At 49.9% G+C, this 16,355-nt stretch overlaps 6 protein-coding genes across 6 annotated transcripts; 2 read left to right on the top strand and 4 right to left on the bottom strand.

Moving 5' to 3' along the window:
• Positions 1–3,655: 3,655 nt before the first annotated feature.
• Positions 3,656–6,019, bottom strand: CDV56_104600 (RNA polymerase II mediator complex middle subunit MED1; the record flags this gene model as incomplete). Its single annotated transcript, XM_026758219.1, has 2 exons — positions 3,656–4,312; positions 4,370–6,019. The coding sequence occupies 2 exons, from the start codon at positions 6,017–6,019 to the stop codon at positions 3,656–3,658; spliced, it is 2,307 nt and encodes a 768-aa protein (XP_026619000.1).
• Positions 6,020–6,511: 492 nt separating this feature from the next.
• CDV56_104481 (uncharacterized protein) lies at positions 6,512–7,290 on the top strand (the record flags this gene model as incomplete). Its single annotated transcript, XM_026758100.1, has 4 exons — positions 6,512–6,607; positions 6,658–7,064; positions 7,118–7,197; positions 7,256–7,290. 4 exons carry the CDS (start codon positions 6,512–6,514, stop codon positions 7,288–7,290), a joined length of 618 nt encoding a protein of 205 aa, XP_026618999.1.
• A 395-nt stretch (positions 7,291–7,685) lies between these two features.
• On the bottom strand, positions 7,686–9,086 carry CDV56_104303 (SOS response-associated peptidase; the record flags this gene model as incomplete). Its single annotated transcript, XM_026757922.1, has 3 exons — positions 7,686–8,401; positions 8,458–8,992; positions 9,060–9,086. The coding sequence occupies 3 exons, from the start codon at positions 9,084–9,086 to the stop codon at positions 7,686–7,688; spliced, it is 1,278 nt and encodes a 425-aa protein (XP_026618998.1).
• A 500-nt stretch (positions 9,087–9,586) lies between these two features.
• CDV56_104132 (TPR domain protein) lies at positions 9,587–10,813 on the top strand (the record flags this gene model as incomplete). The annotated part of the gene is made up of 1 exon (XM_026757751.1): positions 9,587–10,813. The coding sequence occupies one exon, from the start codon at positions 9,587–9,589 to the stop codon at positions 10,811–10,813; it is 1,227 nt and encodes a 408-aa protein (XP_026618997.1).
• Positions 10,814–11,268: 455 nt separating this feature from the next.
• Positions 11,269–14,231, bottom strand: CDV56_103798 (40S ribosomal RACK1 domain-containing protein; the record flags this gene model as incomplete). The annotated part of the gene is made up of 6 exons (XM_026757417.1): positions 11,269–11,694; positions 11,921–12,238; positions 12,360–12,486; positions 12,623–12,879; positions 13,294–13,706; positions 13,772–14,231. 6 exons carry the CDS (start codon positions 14,229–14,231, stop codon positions 11,269–11,271), a joined length of 2,001 nt encoding a protein of 666 aa, XP_026618996.1.
• Positions 14,232–14,839: 608 nt separating this feature from the next.
• ERV25 (emp24/gp25L/p24 family protein) lies at positions 14,840–15,772 on the bottom strand (the record flags this gene model as incomplete). Its single annotated transcript, XM_026757252.1, has 4 exons — positions 14,840–14,858; positions 14,942–15,242; positions 15,327–15,453; positions 15,560–15,772. The coding sequence occupies 4 exons, from the start codon at positions 15,770–15,772 to the stop codon at positions 14,840–14,842; spliced, it is 660 nt and encodes a 219-aa protein (XP_026618995.1).
• Positions 15,773–16,355: the final 583 nt, after the last annotated feature.

Raw genomic sequence — 16,355 nt, 5'->3', positions numbered from 1 at the left:
TCCCCCTTCCTCCCGTTGCGCGGGCAGAACAGGCATGTGCCAGGTAAGGCGAAACGCTTAATTTCTGATAGGCAGATATATACAGAGTAAGGACTAGAATTCCTTCGATGAAACCATGTAATTTACCCTCAATGCGATCAACATTGATTGCAGCCGCCGAGGCGATTGGAACTTCCCCGGACGCTCCACCCCACGCCAAAGCAACGACTGCTACTGATCTGCTGCGATTCTCATGGATATACTTTGTACTGGCTGCGCAATGATGGGTCGGCTGACTCTGCCTCAAAAGCAATATCAATGAGATTGTCTGATGCCTCTGTATGACACTGCAGTTGTAAAGATAGCAGCTTGATTATGTTGCTAAAAAGTATTATCAAACAGTGACAGGGGCTGATGCATATCAATTGCAGGGCCCAATGAGTACAAATGATGCATGCGCCTAATGCAATAGACCCGAATCCTATTGGCAGGTTTGGTATGATAGCCTAGGAGATGCATCAGACCTTAAGAAGACATTCACAGTCTATCTAACTAGTTAGGTACGGCGTAGTTGAAGCATGTATCTGCCCTAACCCCCTAATCGCTCCTTATCTCTCCAGAAGATGGAATCACGGACATGATTCCGAGGAATTGCGCACACAATTGATCCAAGATATTAGAGCCAAGGTAGAATCAGACAAGTCATGTGCTTCTTTTTAGAACTTCTATAGTGATTTTCAAATACTACCAGGTCAATATTAAATAATTGCAGTGTAAATGACAAAGTGTATAATCGCGTACCTGCAACTTATCAGCTACATGGATATTGCATGGATACTAGTGAAATTCCTTATCAATGACTGCCCCTCAAAAACCCCGCCATGTCGCGTGGGTGGATCATAGCGCGTCTGCCACATTATTCCATGTCAGACTCAGACAGTCAGGAAGGACATCCTGATATCCCACTCTAGTTAGCCGTCGAATCAGAAGCTACTAAGATCATCCCCGTTCAGATTTTCTCTACAGAGTCAAAGGTGTAGGAATCAATACCCAATTCCAGACATATCTGCAGCCCAACCATTCCCTCAGGCGGGAAAATTTACATTTTAGGTACACTTTAACCGGTAAAACTATTACATACACGACCCAGAGAGGAGTGCGAAATGTGGGGCGTGGCAAACGATCCTTGAACAGCCAGAGGGCCGCCGAAACCGGACTGGTGTTACTAAGTATAATACTAGGGCTTGGAGGAACTGTGCGTTTTGCACCGCCTCGAAATTGGCGAGCGATGGGATACTGGAAGCTGGATAGATAGGTGGTGAAGAGTAACAACGTCAGGATGATTCTGGAGAAAGCATCTTCTCCAGACTTTTGGGTGGCGACCCTTGCTAGTGTCCGATCTGTGTGATGTGAATCCTTAGTCTTCCCGGCCTGTCTCGAGTCGGATGAAAAGAGGGCCAACGACTATCTAGGTAGAATCGGGAGATTCAGGAATCAGCGGCGGACGAGTGGCTGTAGCTTCAGCCCTGCGGCCGATTTACATTTTGTCTAGATGTTGGAGAAACTTTGCAGTGTGGTTTGCATACTACAGAAGGTAACTAGTAACTACTATTCCCTCATGAGCCTGGAAGCTTCTGATCTCTATGAGAATCGGAGACATTCTCCAGTTCATGTTGTGGTAATATCCATGAAACACAGCCATCGTTCTCTATCAATAGCGCAGTGTTGCGGCTAGTGCAGTAATAAATAGAACATGAGTGTGGCGGTCCGCAAACATCCTTCTAGCCGGCTGCAGCTTAGCGTCATCCATCCTCCACAAGTCGAATGCATCATCTGTGTCCGGTTTCTCCCTTGATCATATGCAATAATACCTATGAAGTTGACTTTGACTTCTGATGCCGACTGCTGACAATCTATGTGAATCCAAAAGTCCAAACAGGAATATACCCCGTTGATGGAACTTCATGACCGAGGACAAAAAGAAGACTGCGTCGGTCGCCTCGGTAACTTCGGTCCGTTCCAATTCGCACACCTCGAAATGAGGTAATTTACGGAGTTAGAAAGTCGAAAGTCGAAACCAAATGTCCCATCAAAAAGATAAAAAGTCCAAAAAACAAGATGCGGGTAATAGGAAAAAATATCCCTCACCGACTACGGAGTACTCTGAACGCCAACTGCTATCACGCTTGAAGTCACACACTTGCGACAGATAATCGCTCATTGTATCGTCCAATAGGCAGCGGATAATAAATAATCTCCAATCCAGCATCTGAGCATCTCGGAACCTGAAACTTTGAAACAAAACCTAGGTATCTACCAGTATCTAAACGAAGGGGAAAAGAAAAGCCGCAATTATCGTTATTGTCGTCGCCAAACGCGTTCGCTGCTTGAGTTGGCCAGTCATTTCCGCGCTCAGAGAGATTGCTTATCGCAAGACGCTGATTGGATGATTTTGTTGGGCCATGACAAACTGCGCTGACTGGATCCCAGCCATTGTGATAGTAATTCAATACAGCTCAGGTATCGCGTACCTCAGGCACCATTTTCATGATTTTACTACCTAGGTACCTGACTCTGCGCCTCTGCCCTGGCCGCAGATCATCCTTCACAAGGCCCAGCACGGAGTACTCCACCCAATATCGAAGTTCGCATCCAAGAAAGGTAGAACGCTCGACTCGAGGTCACTACCTTAACATCATGTAATTCTGTAATGTGTTCTACCGTCCCGGTGACCACTTCCAAATGTCGGGTTCGGATTCATCCCACTCAAATCTCAGGGCAATCTTCGGTGTATCAATGTAGCGGGCACTGCAGGCAGTAGTCAAGGACAGTAATTCGCGCAGCTGATCAAACATTCCATACCCTTACTTAGCACGCGCCAAAAATAAAACTCAAGCATTTCGCATGTCAACTCATGGAGACGTCTTCAAGGCATTCTTCTGATACATAATGGAAATGATGCTTGTATGTAGCCCCTTGCATGATACTGATATATCAAATTTTGTTAATCCCGCATATTGGCTGTTGAGGTACGTAGTAGTAGATACGCTTAGTGTCCGTTCAGCTACCATATTGTCTCACTTCAAAGAGGTATGGATAACTTTTACCGGTAGGCAACTGTACATACAAGACAAGATGAGGTTAGGCATGCTAGATTGGGTTGCGTTGTTGATAAAGATTTCCTTAGATCTCCTTTTGATGCTGTTGATGAAGACTTCCTCCCATGAAAAGGACAATTGTAGCCATCAGTTCATTTGAGTACAACCTATACGTGCTATCTTCCCCCTCGCAATTGCCAGTCCCATATAAAGGTCACATGCCACTGCGTGCCTTCTGTACTTCTTCCGTGAGCTACATGGAGACGTTTTTGTTGGCCCAAACCCCATGATCTCAGCTTCACGCGTGACTCGTGAACCTCCTAATTCGAACCGACTAAGGTAGGAGATGGCCGTTGAGTAGACGCTGAGTTGATCTTTGGTACCCTCGGGAGCAGTCAGGCAGCACCTGTCGTCCCTACAAGGCTAGTGCTATGCATGTAGCCCAATCGCCCGGCTCACGGTAGTATATTGCAACGTGGAAGTCAAGGCACTGCATTCGACGGTAAACCAACCGACAGGCTGGTTAGACACTGCTCTCCACTCAAGACCTCCGCCCAATCCGCCATTCGTCACTGGCCTCACCCACGTCCCTTTTGCTGCCGTACCCACCGCGCGGTCCATTCTACCAATATCCCAATGTCTTGGGAGATTTCCAGCACGCTGGCTATCTTCTGTTGCAGCTTGTATGACTCATTGTTTTGTTCACCTTTTTCACTGTCCGCTGCCGTTTCATCATCCAGCAGTCCAGTCATGTCCACAACTGAAATGCGGCCGTTAAGCCCAATCTCCAAACTGATAGAGACTTTGCTCAAGACAGTGTCTGAAGGGGAACTTGCCAGTCGAGGATCTTCCACGGTGAAAAGTAACATTATGACTGGCGATTGTCCAAGTTGTGTCCGTAAGGTCACATCTACCTTGACCTCTTCCAGATGTGCAGAATTATCATGCAGACTCATTGATGGTGACATTGCAATGTCTTCCCCTGAGCCTGTAGCGGCAGCATTTGATTTGTTAATTCCATTCAACAAGAAGTCGAGCTTCTGCTCATTCGGGTCTTTGTTACTCAGAAAGATCACTTTATTTTTCTTTGTCGGCATTATCGCTTTCGAAGCATTCTGTTGCCTAGGAGTCCTCTCTGTGGCTGATTCGGCGTCCTTCTTTGATCCATCGTCCTTTTGCGGCGAACTAAATACTTTGTGGATCAGATTCGCAAGCAATGCATACTGACGCAAAATCTAGAAAGTGCACAAATGTTAGCAGATTAGTACGGCGCGAGCAAAACTTGTACTTACTGGGAAAACGTCCGCAAGTTGCCGCGGATGCGAGAAGGGGATGTCGCGCATCGTCCGCCCTGCAACCGACTCAAACGCCTGAAAAGTGTAGCTGTGATGCTTCGTGCAAGGATTTCCTTCTTGGTCGAAGCCTTGGACAGACGCTCTGCGCCTTTTGCGGCCGGGCTGAGACACATCCTCAGCGACGAGACCTACTGCACCCGTTGCTGACAGAGGTGACCATCCAGGAACTAGCAGACCGTCATAGGGGACAATTCGGAATTCGTGTGGAAGCTGAATGCCTAGATACCTGTAAATGTCTGAAGCTGCCAAGATCGGAACATCAAGAGGTGGCTCCATTCGAGCGACAAAACGGCGGTTTGGTGCAGAGGAGCCCAGCATGTTCGAATCAAGTGCCATTGCGTCTGAGCCACCAGAGCTCAGGGTAGGAGGCGGGTCAGCCCAGTTGACAACTGTAATATCTGAAGCTGCAGTCTCATTCGAGGAAGAGCCATTTGCAGCATTGTTGACCACTGTGAGAACATCAGAGCCCAGCCATTCTTTCGACACGCGAAGTGACGGATAGCCCTCTTCGCATTCGATCATCACACACCATTTTCCATTTTGTGGCTCTGAGTCTTGATCAAGCGATCTATTAGCTGGTTGATCAATGTCCATGGCGTCAGGAGGTGAATTCGTCTTCGCGTCTAAAACCCGCGCTTGATGGATCCAATAGTCTAAGCTCAGTCCGAGTCGACTCGCCTTGTGGAGGCTTGGTCGGCCAATGGATCCAGCACATAGATGTTCGTAAACACTGGAGAATTCAGGAAGCTTCTGCTCTTCGTCCCATACCCGCTTCAAACTTTGGTAGAGGCCTTCAATTGCCTCAAAGCAATTGACCTCTTGACTGAGTCTGTCATGTTTCGACAGCCACTGCAGGTTTCCGTGAAATCCAGTCGGAGATTTCCATGAGCCTCGTTCTCCATCTTCCGGGTTTTGCACAAGATCACGCTTCAGTACAGCAGTAGCTTCTTCCCGTCGTTCGCCATCTGTAGCGTCCGGTGTTGCATAGCTAAGGCTGACGTCTTTCACAACGTTCTGGCCGCGGTGGAATTCAATCTCAAGGTCAACAAAGTTCCCGGCAATGTTGAGATTGTCCTCCTGCCAGATAGATTCAAATCCTTCAAGTTGAGCTAGACGCTCAATTCCCTCTCTGCAGACTGCCCTGCCGGATATGCGAGTCCGTAATAGCTGGACAACATCTTCAATGTGTCTTTTCCGCTCTTCGTCATTATCTCGAGCGGATCCAAGTTTGATCCCTTGCATTCCCAGCGCCTGGATATCATGCTCATTCATACCCGGAACAACTAGAGCATCATGACCGGCAGGAGATGGGCTAATCCCACCGTAGCCACCCAGCGCTAGCAAAGCAGATGGCGAACTGAAGGGGACAGTATCCTCGATGCCTGTTGTTGCGGCAAGAGGAGTAGCATATTGGTGAGAGGATACACTTGGCTGATGACCATGGCCATGACCCGATGCTGAGGGTGTCCTTGTTGAAGGTGACTTATGAGCTATGGGTCTTGCCATATGCGAGCCAGCAGGTCGAGGAGAAGAAGTCAAGTGGGTTGGAGTTGCTCCCGGATTTTGTTTGGAAGATGGGGTCGCCATAGTGGTCCGTTATTTGATCAGAAAATCACATGAGAAGGAGTCAAGTAGCAGCCGATCGAAATGACCGCTTTAAAACGATTGGGGTATCATGCAAAGTAGAGATACAATCAACAACCAAACTAAGGCTGCGATGCTTACTTCCCTCGCTACAAAAGGGATGCACAGTACACCACGGGTGAAACGTCAGGTCACCAAATCAGCGGCATCCTACGGAAAAGTTTTTTGAAAGGAGCATTTCCAATTAACCAAATTAAGAATGGAAAGAAGTCATTAGCGAAATCGTCAATGGGAGAGCAAAGGCACGGGAACACCATCGCAAGTGCTACAAAGCCAGCAACAATAAATTGTCGTACGCGGGGTCACATGATTTTGTCTTGTTTGTCTCAACAGCGTCATAGGCAAGCAGCAATTGAAGCTCCGTCTTGAGAGGTACAATTGAAATCTGCGCAGAACGATCGACAGCTTCTCGATCTTCAGCAATATATCTTCAAGATGATCTTATCCAGGTCCTTTGCGCGACAACCGCTCAGATTAGCGAAACGGTGCCAGATCCGCTCAGTGTCTACCCTAGAAGGCAATTCTCATATCGTAAGTTCGGCAGCCAGAATGTCTGCCATTTCTCGAACTCACAATTACAGTATGTTTTCTCGAATAAACCCCAGAGTGGAAGTCATACCTTGTCGCTCTTACCTTCAGAGCCTGTCAATCCCAAAACAGCCATTGGCGTCACGTCCAAGTTACCTCCTTCGACGGACTCTTTCAGGGAAAATCCCGACTTCCTGAAGATTCTACAAGAGGTTATTTCTGAGTACGGCCACAAAGATCCGGACGCTATCTCTCAAGCCCAAGTTATGGTTTCCACCTCTGGGGCTAATCTAGGCTCGGGAGGAGTCCTGATGACGGGGCAGGGTGGCAGAAGACGGCGAGAAAGCAAGGATTCTAGTGGAGGAGCCAGTGGCCAGGGTGGTGTCGGCTCTGCTGGTAGAGGTGGATGGATACACGTTTCCGATAGCAGGAGACCCCCGGAGTTTGGTCGTATTGCATGGTAGCGATCATTTTCCCCGAGTTGTCCAATTTGAGCCACTAACAAGCTGGCAGGCCCGAGGATATCTTCGGCAGTCTAGAAGTTGACGCGAACGGGAAATTTGTCGGAGATAATGGGAACTATCAGCCAAGCGGTACGAGTATATACTTATGAGACAAACTTGGCTCAATTTTGAGCTAACCAGAAAACAGGCACTTACAGAATCGTTACCCGGGACGGGATGTAGGTTCCCTCGCCCTTTGACTGGTTCTGCAGCTGACATGTTGTGCTACAGACTCGGATTGAGTCCTTTTCTGAGAGAGAAGCTGGTTCAAAGACTATGTGAGCTACAATAGGGCAACCTCAGCTTCAAGTCGGGTGTTATACCAGCTATGTAACGCCATCATCTCACTTGTACTATAATACCACATATGTGAACACATTGATATGAAACTGCTGGACAGTTGGCTCGTTACATTCATGTCTCATTAGGTGATTCGACTGCTACGTCAAACTGCAGTCTCAGTGTCTGCGCGTGTTGAGGCTGGAATGATCTTACTGCAAGCGACGACGCCTTTCCCAGATTTTAAACGGCGCGGAAAGACTACGCATACCATCATGATGTCCGTGCAGTGGTGCTTGTCATTTCTGAAAAAAGTTTGTGATTCGCTGAGAACCGTCAGTCGTCTTCCCATTTGTCTTCTTCAGAGGCTTGTCGTTGCGCGTCGCACTTCGTGTTTTTCTACTCGAAGCGATCGTCTTCTGCTCAGGCTTAGCCTTCGGCTCATGAGCCTTTTCCGTTGGTGAGGGTGGAGGTGCTGGCTCGGTTTTCTGTTTCTTCCGAGCTTCATCTCCTATATCATCGCCGTCCGGAGGGTACTCTCTTTTGACGCCTGGTTCTGGCAGCGGAGCATTATCTTCACTCCATTGGCTGTCTTGAGTCTTGCGCTGCTCATCCAAATCTTTCACCACCTTTTGTTCGGAAGAGTGCAAGGTTTCCTTGGTGTCCTCATCCCTGGCGGAAGAGACTACTTCACCCTTCTGCTTCTTCGCATTGGCGAAGAAATTGGCGATATTACTCTTATTGTCCTTGCTGTTGATCGGGATGATGAAGTCGGGTGAGTTGTTTCCCACCTTGCCGACGTCCTTGGAGACTGGGTAGCATTCCAATTCTCCTTCGTACGGTTTCAGAATGGACTGCAATTCACTGGACCAAGTTGTCCGGCTGGGATCCAGCCACATCTTCATCGCTTCGCTGTTGGGCTCGAGTATCACTGGCATTCGATCGTGGAGAAATTTCAAGTACGAGTTCGAAGAAGTCGTGATGATGGTATATGTGTAAAGCTTCTCGTCTGAGCCTGTACTTAGACGTCAGCGGACAACAAGCATCGCAAAGATGGATAAGATTGAATACCTTCATACGACACGCAATCCCACAGTCCGGCAAAGCACAGCAAATCCCCGTCCTTACGCTTGATGAAATGCGGGATCTTCTCTTTCCCTCCAGGTCCTTTCTTCAGCCATTCGTAAAAGCCTTGGCAAATAACAATGCATCGCTTCTTTCGCTTCATGGACGTCCACATTCCGCGATCCTCGATCAAAGAGTCATCGCGACAATTGATCGTTCGCATAAGAGATCCGTATTCAGGTTTTCGCTTCGTCCAAAATGGTATGAGCCCCCACCTCATGCTCTGAATCTTGTACCTCCATTTCCTACCCTGGTCTTTTTCTGCACTGTCGACAGCTTCTGGAGATGGCTCCTCTGGGTAGTCTGTGGTATCTTGCTCTTGCGGGCCGTCAACGAAGCCGCGGTCAGAGACATCGGCTCGGTAGACAGCACCATTATACCCTGGTGCAAAATTGTACGTTTCTCTCACATCATCGTCCTCGGGTATCTCGTCAACCTGCATGCCTTGCTCCTGCAGATGGCGTCGGACGAATGCCATGCGCTAGCGATAAGATCAGCACTATGTAGACAACGAAGCACTGAAGCACTGGGATTATCGGGCTACGCACCACTCCAAGGGCATACCGTCCGCACATCTTGGATGTGTCGCGTTCCTACACCAGGTAATTATTGCTCACGTTGATACAAAATCGTATTATTGGAGATCAAGTAGATATCGAAAGAGCGATAATGCTGGCGCAGTGATGACTTCGACGTCATATCCGCAGGCGGAGAAGCTTGGACCACTAAAACCCTTGATAGATGCTGGATTTGAATTTCAGTCTTTCTCGCCGCGGTTTCTGGATCCATATCCTCCACGAATTTTACCAATCAACATCAAATAGGTGCCATTTCATGAATTGACGACACACAGAAAGATCGGACAATGTTCAATGCAGCATCACGGCGCGCCTGCGCCTTCATTTCGAGGCCGAGAAACCTACAATGCAACAAAGCTCTCTCAACACGTACGACATCCCACAGATATCAACCCGGGAACAGCACCAGACCATCACTTCAAAGACATCCACATTCCCCCATCTCGTTACTAGAACATACGCGTCCTCAATGCCGACATCTCAGCTATGGACAGCGGATGAAACGCGGCTTCCAGGAAGCATCAAAAGGAATCTGGCGCAAGAATCCCATCCTCCTCCCACTCGCCATTATCTCCCTCGCCGGAGCCACGGCCATATTCGCATATATATCCTACATTGAATTGACACGCGTCGGCCCGCAGTACCACAAATTTCCACCTCCGGTTGCCGAGTCGCTCCGGACGGCCGTGTACTACACTGAAGTTGATCTCAATCCAGCCAAGGCGCTGAAAGCATACAAGGAGGCTTTGAGGAAGGCGGTCGAGCTTGGCATGCATCCCTTCTCTGATGAGATGATAGGAATACATCTCCAGGTATCGATGATGCTTGAGAAGGCCGGGCTGGCGAAACCCGCCATCCAGGTTCTCGAGCGCGCAAAGACCGAGTGTCTGAAGTGGGTGGAAGAGGGTAGACAGAAGAAGGATGCACAGAAGACTGAAGCTGAAGGGAAGACGGATTCGATCCAGATCGACGATCCGGAGGTGCTGGCAATGCATCAGAAGATGAAGGAGCTGGAGGAGTACGAAGACCGCCAGCGAGACAAGGTACTGAAGAAGGTTGTCGGCATCCACATGAAACTCGCGGAGCTGTACGCAAGCGACTACATCCAGGACGAGAAGAAAGCCGAAAGCTATCAGGAAGCTGCGGTGGAACTGTGTCTGAAAGAGCTCCGCCGTCGCCAGGAGCTCGGGCTTCCCGTCGGCAGTGCCTCGGAAGACAACAGCACAGCCTGGCTGAACCTCTCCGAGATTGCCACTGCACTGACAGACCTGGGACAGACGTATTTGAAGCAGGAGAAAAATGAGCTCGCCATGCCCCTTTTGCTCCGCGCGCTGGACCTCCTGCGCACAGACGAGGGCGGCACACCCACCTGCAAGCAGGTGACCCTCCTCGCCGATGTGTCCACCGCGATCACCGGGGAACTGCACAAGAAGACTCCTTCCCGTGGGTCTCCTGCCGCGCCTCAACAACTCATCGACTCCGGCAAACAGTGGGCGCAGAAGGCTCTAGACGTCGCTGCTAAACTGCAGCCTCCTATCCGCGACGAAGAATGTGATGTGTCCTGTCTCGCGGCAATGTATAACCTGGGAGAAATTGCCCATCTTCAGGGTAAGCGGAAGGAAGCGGAAAAGTATTGGATGGAGGCCAAATCTCTGGCTCGAGGGTTGGGACTCGATGAGAATGTCGCCCATGTGGAGGAAGCTCTGGCGCAATTGAAGAAATAAGCGACATACCTGTGTATACCAAAGAGGCTATGACTGTACAATAGTACGAAAACAATTCAAGATGGCTATCGGCTATCAGGAGGCGTAATTGCCATGTTTCTGCAGGGAGTTGGCTCAAGGGCAGTGCACTAGGTAGACGCCAGGCCGCAACAGGTTGTGCTTTGCCCTAGGGCAGTGATACAATTCTGAAGAGTAGGAAGATAGGTATATTTTTATAGTATGTTTTTTTAATTGGTATTAGAACATTCGGCATGCCGACCTTGACAAGATTCCAGACGTACGAAGTTTATGACGAATCAAGTAAGCTAGACATGTCAGAGAAAAACCCTGGGCCCAGGCCCGGAGTGCTTCATTGCTCATGGCTCATACATCCCAACCAATGCCTGCGCTTTCTTTTTTTTATAACAAAGAAAAAACATGGATTTCCTCTCCTCCGCCTAAACGCTCGTCATCATCTATGCCCTCGACATGACACCCCAGGCACGGATCTTGTTGTCAGTGTAACCAGCGAACAGAGTCTGGCCATCAGCGCTCCAGGCGAGAGAGATACACTCGGGCTCACGGGCCTTGGAGCTCTTCTCGATGAACTCGGGCTTGAGCTCGTCAACCTTGCTCTTCTTCTCAAGATCGAAGATGGTGATGGAGCTGGCGGTGGCGGCGCAGAGCCAGTAGCGGTTGGGGGAGAAGACGAGGGCGTGGATCTCGTCGCCGGCGTGGAGGGAGTAGAGGTGCTTGGACTCGTTGAGATCCCAGAGCATGGTGGTGCCGTCCTTGCCACCGGAGGCGCAGAGGGATCCATCGGGAGAGATGGTGACGGTGTTGATGTAACCGGTGTGACCGATGTGGTCGGTCTGGAGGCGGCAGGAAGCGAGCTCCCAAACCTAACGGGGGCGTTGTGTTAGCTTCAATCTCCCAGGGGAAATAAATGAGCTAGTCCCATGTAAAAGAGTGCAAAATTGCGAAGTGTCCATCAGGGCATTGGTGATTGTTTGTCTCATGGCCGTGGAAGGCTCTGAAGTAGCAAATACGTTTTATGCAATACATCATTTGGGCAGACTGTTTCGGATTCGAGTATACATTGCGCCAGGGGAGACCAGATAAACATACCTTCACAAGCTTGTCCCAGCCAGCGGAAACGATGACGGGGTTCTGGGGGTTAGGGCTGAAGCGCACGCAGGAAACCCACTCGGTGTGGCCCTTGTCGGTGATGGTGAACTTGCAGTCGCCGAGGGTGTTCCACAGCTTGATGGTGCGGTCACGAGAACCGGAGACGATCTGGCGGTTGTCGGCGGAGAAGGAGACGGAGAGGACGTCGTTGGTGTGGCCAACGAAGGTACGGGTGGTCTCGCCGGTAGCGAGCTCCCACAGGCGGAGGGACTTGTCCCAAGAGGCGGACAGAGCGTAGGCACCGTCGGAGGAGATGACCTGCACGGAACAACACACACGCGGTCAGCCAATCTCTCTTGCCATTTTCTTCGGCTTCCTCCACCAGCGGTTCCCAGTCCTTGTACTCTCTCTAAGCTCAATGGGATCTCGGGTAGCATACACAGTCAGAGACGATGTGGGAGTGACCCTCGAGGCTGCGCTTGGGGTAACCGTAGGCCTGCTCGTCACGGGTGAGGTTCCAGATGATCAGGGTCTTGTCGCGACTGCCAGAGAGCAGCATGTTGGGGCTATTCGAAAGAAAAATCCAAGTCAGAATCTCTTTTCCAGGTGCTCAACCAATGCCCAAAGTCTGCAAAACAGAGGTTTCTCCATTCTTTCGGCATATGATTTTTCTGCACTTTTTGATCTTCGGTATTCCCTTACTTCTCCAGAGAGGTGGCCAGGGAAGTAACCCAGCCATTGTGGCCCTCAAGGGTACCACGAAGAACCATCTGCTCAGCCATATTGACGATGAAGGGGCCGCGAGAGGAGGGAGGAGGATGAACGCGGGCGGAGCAATTGTCGTTGACTCTGGGCCTGAGATAAAATCGCAGCGCTCGAGGATGGAGGAGCAGAACCAGCGTTGCCCGCCTAAGCCCTAAACTAGCCCGTTCTGCCGCTGGTTGTGTGGTCCACAAGCCCTAAGCCTAAGCGAGTCACATGACCCGCCTGAACTATACGGATCATCAGAGTAGGTAATTGTCGTGGTATATAACAGTTGGCTCCGTTGAACTCATGTGGCATCTTGTCACTTTTCTGCAATCTAGAAGGTTGGGAATGAGCTCATTCATCCAGTATTGCGATTCCGGAGTCGACCAAACTGAGCAAGCAACCAGCAACCTAGCATACGCCGAGGATCACGGTCAGGTACCATGAGATACCATTAGAGACAATGTTGCGAAGACATCGATATCTTCAGTAGAGCTTATCAAACAATTCAAGGCATACTATAGTACAAGCTGAGATATGCAGTACACCAATATCAGTCCCTTTACGTCAAATCTTTGATCTGCCCATTAGTAGTAACAGTCGTCAAAAGCCTATTTATCAAAGACCTGGATGTTGGGCATTCTTCCCAGCCCGCCACCGGCCGTCTTCTTGTTCTTCGCAGCATGAAATCCAACAGCGCTCTTATCACGCACATGCTGTCTCAGAAGCTTGAGGACCTCGGAGTCGGCCCACCGCGAGGGGACGGGCCTATACGCAGCCTTATAAGCACCAACGGTCTGCTTCCACTCACCGCTCTTGGCTCCGGTGCGTTTCCAGGTCTCTGTGACCGTGTCCTCGGCTGGGGCGTCCGCAGCAGACGGGGGGTCCTGCGTAGCCCAGTAGTAGATGTCCCAGTCATTCTCGTCCAGGAAGCGGTCGTACTCCTGGAGCTGTTCTGGCGTCATATCTTTCAGATAGACATCGGCGAAAGTGGAAAGAAGTAGATCCGACTCGAGGATACCTCGCTTTCTGCTTTGGTCTGCAAATTTGTCACTCTATTAGCCTCAAGGACCGTAGGAAGCGAACGGCAAGAACCAAACTTACACAACAAGCGAGCCCTCATGGTCGCCGGGTCCTCTCCAGTTCGCCTCAGCGGCTCAACCTTGAAGGTAATCCCTTCCATCTCCCCAACCCCAAGCTCCGGTTTCTGCGCACCGGGCTGCTGTCTACCACCGGTGTAATGCTCAACACGGCCAGGATACGGATCTACCGGCTTATAGTTCGGATCGACCGAGCTCAAGAGCTCCGGAGGCGGGGTCTTCTCGCCGACACCGGGAAAGTCATTGGTCATGGTCGAAGTTGTATTGGGCACAGCTTGGTTTGGAGGCCTCGAAGTCTGGTATTTGCGGTGCTCCGGAGCTGTAGACGGCGCACGATCCTTCCCATTGCCATCATTTGAGCGAGCTGCCGAGCTGCCGAAGGAGCGTCGGGCGATTGATGCCGTGAGAGAGAAAGGCGACCTTGACGGCCGCGAGAGGCGTTGAATGAGTCGTGGGGCAGACATTGTGAAGCTCCTAGTCAAGATGAATTTGAAATGAAAGTAGTCAATGAAGACAATGTCGAAGTTAGGCTCATTAAATAATGACGGAATTGACATCATCCGCGGCAATGCTGCGTGCTGTTTGCAGCGTTTGCATAGATTAAACATGCCAATGAGATCGTTACAGCTCGAGTATGAGTCGAAATTGATTGTCACTACCGACAGCAATGATACAATGTCTGTCAACTCGATGGATTTGAGGATTTCAGATATGACTGCAAGTTGCAATAACTTGGTCTCATCGGCAGGTCCCTTTCATAGCTACGAGTATCGGCATCTCATGTTGTAGGACCCCAGGACAGTTAAGGTGACGGCGTGAGATACGCATCTTTAGGTGATAGAATACTACGAAACCAGAGAACACATCGGAAGCACTTCTATTCATCACAGGTGTCATTTCATAAGTACGGAAATCGAAGCAATGCACCATAAATATACCTGAAATTACAAGAGGCCGAATCCATCAAATGCAACTGAAACTCCGTGCCTGTCATGCAATTCAAAGGAGAAGCAACTATGAGCATCCTTGTCCACATGACAGATAGGGATCCAAAACACAGCACAACAAGGTCTCAGATGAGATGCTTCGATCTGTTCGAAAAGAGCAGCAGTTAGCCACGACACCATCAATCCACCCCGACGACGGACAAGAGCGGTACAGGAGCTCAACGTACCTAAAGTAAGCCCTGAGGTATACGACCTGCCAAACGCCCAGTCCGATCAACATTCCCATAGTGCCAAAGGCGAACCACTTCACGCGCTCGTTGGTGCTCTCGTTGGTATCCCGCAGCTTCTGTTCGCGGGCCCGCAGGTATTCCATCTCATTGACAATCTCCGCCACCATCTCCTCAATACGACGGAGATCAGTTTCGATAGGCTTGAGCTTCTCCTGAACCTGAATGGTGGACCAGTCACGGGCATCGGCACCAATCTCGATATCGAGCTCGACGGACTTGTAGGGGTTCGCAACGCCCTCTGGACACGTTCGGATCAGCTACCGAGCCAAAGGAGTCGGGTCAAGGTATCATGCGCAGCTAAGTAAAGCAAGAGAAAACTCACGGTGAGAAACCAGCTTATTCTCGAAGCAAACATCAAATGCAGTGTCCGCAACAGACGTGAATGACTGACGAGTCTCGCCCGCGATATCCTTAGGCCGACCATGGTCATTCCCAAGCGCATCCTTAATCTATTCCATGGAAAACAGTAAGCATCGCTACAGTAAACCCGACAGCCCGAAGGTAGCCTATGACCAAACCCAAAAATATCCCAGGGCAGTGGTAAGATCAACATACATGCATATTCACGACCTGCCCATCACCCTTCTGCCCGCTCACAATAGTAGTCACAACGACCAATTGGTCCTTGAAGACGAAGTTGCGTATACATCGCTCGTTGTTCCCGCTGCTGGCGTGCAAGTCGAATTTCAAGGCGGAGGAGAGCTGGGCAAGTAGCAGGAAGAAGATACCGAGGAGTGTCCTCGTGCTGGGTTGTGAGGAGCTCCCCATTGTCGATGAGTAGATTGTCCCGGTGGGCCGACAAGGAGGTCGTGGCTTTTTCTGTTGGTGTATTTGAGCAGCGATGGGCTCTCGAAAGCGGTACTACTACAACATTATTGATGCCACGCCGCGTCTACGGAGAGGGCTCGGAGTAAAGATTTTCCGTATTGTCGGAGTAGCAAGCATCAACTGGCTTACTATGGTATGTCATCGAATTGAAGACATTGAAATGATTTTATCAGACCGTCTTCTATGGTATCGCTTTGGAAGGAAAGTCTGAGTGAAGGGTGGACGATGCACGCCCAAGCCTCGCTGCGGACGTCAACCCTGCACTACCGAGTCTCTACCTTTGATTGACTGACAATGAATATAATCCCAGATGGAGACGAATTTATCCTGAGATAAAAAGAATGGAGTGGCTCAAGCGACCGCCAGAATAATGGCCGATCCAAATATTTTATATACAATTGTACTCCAGTTCAGGCCTCTCCTTAGCAGTCCAAATAGTTGAGACGCAAACTAAACAGAAGCGGAGAATGAATCAAGAAAGGGAACAGGTGACGTAGCGAAGTGAGTGCAGCGCGAGAAAATG

The sequence above is a fragment of the Aspergillus thermomutatus genome (assembly GCF_002237265.1).
Source record: "Aspergillus thermomutatus strain HMR AF 39 chromosome Unknown NODE_1, whole genome shotgun sequence".
Classification (NCBI taxonomy): Eukaryota; Fungi; Ascomycota; class Eurotiomycetes; order Eurotiales; family Aspergillaceae; genus Aspergillus; species Aspergillus thermomutatus.
The sequence above is the reverse complement of the archived record's forward strand: the minus strand, read 5'-3'. Positions and strand labels throughout refer to the sequence as shown.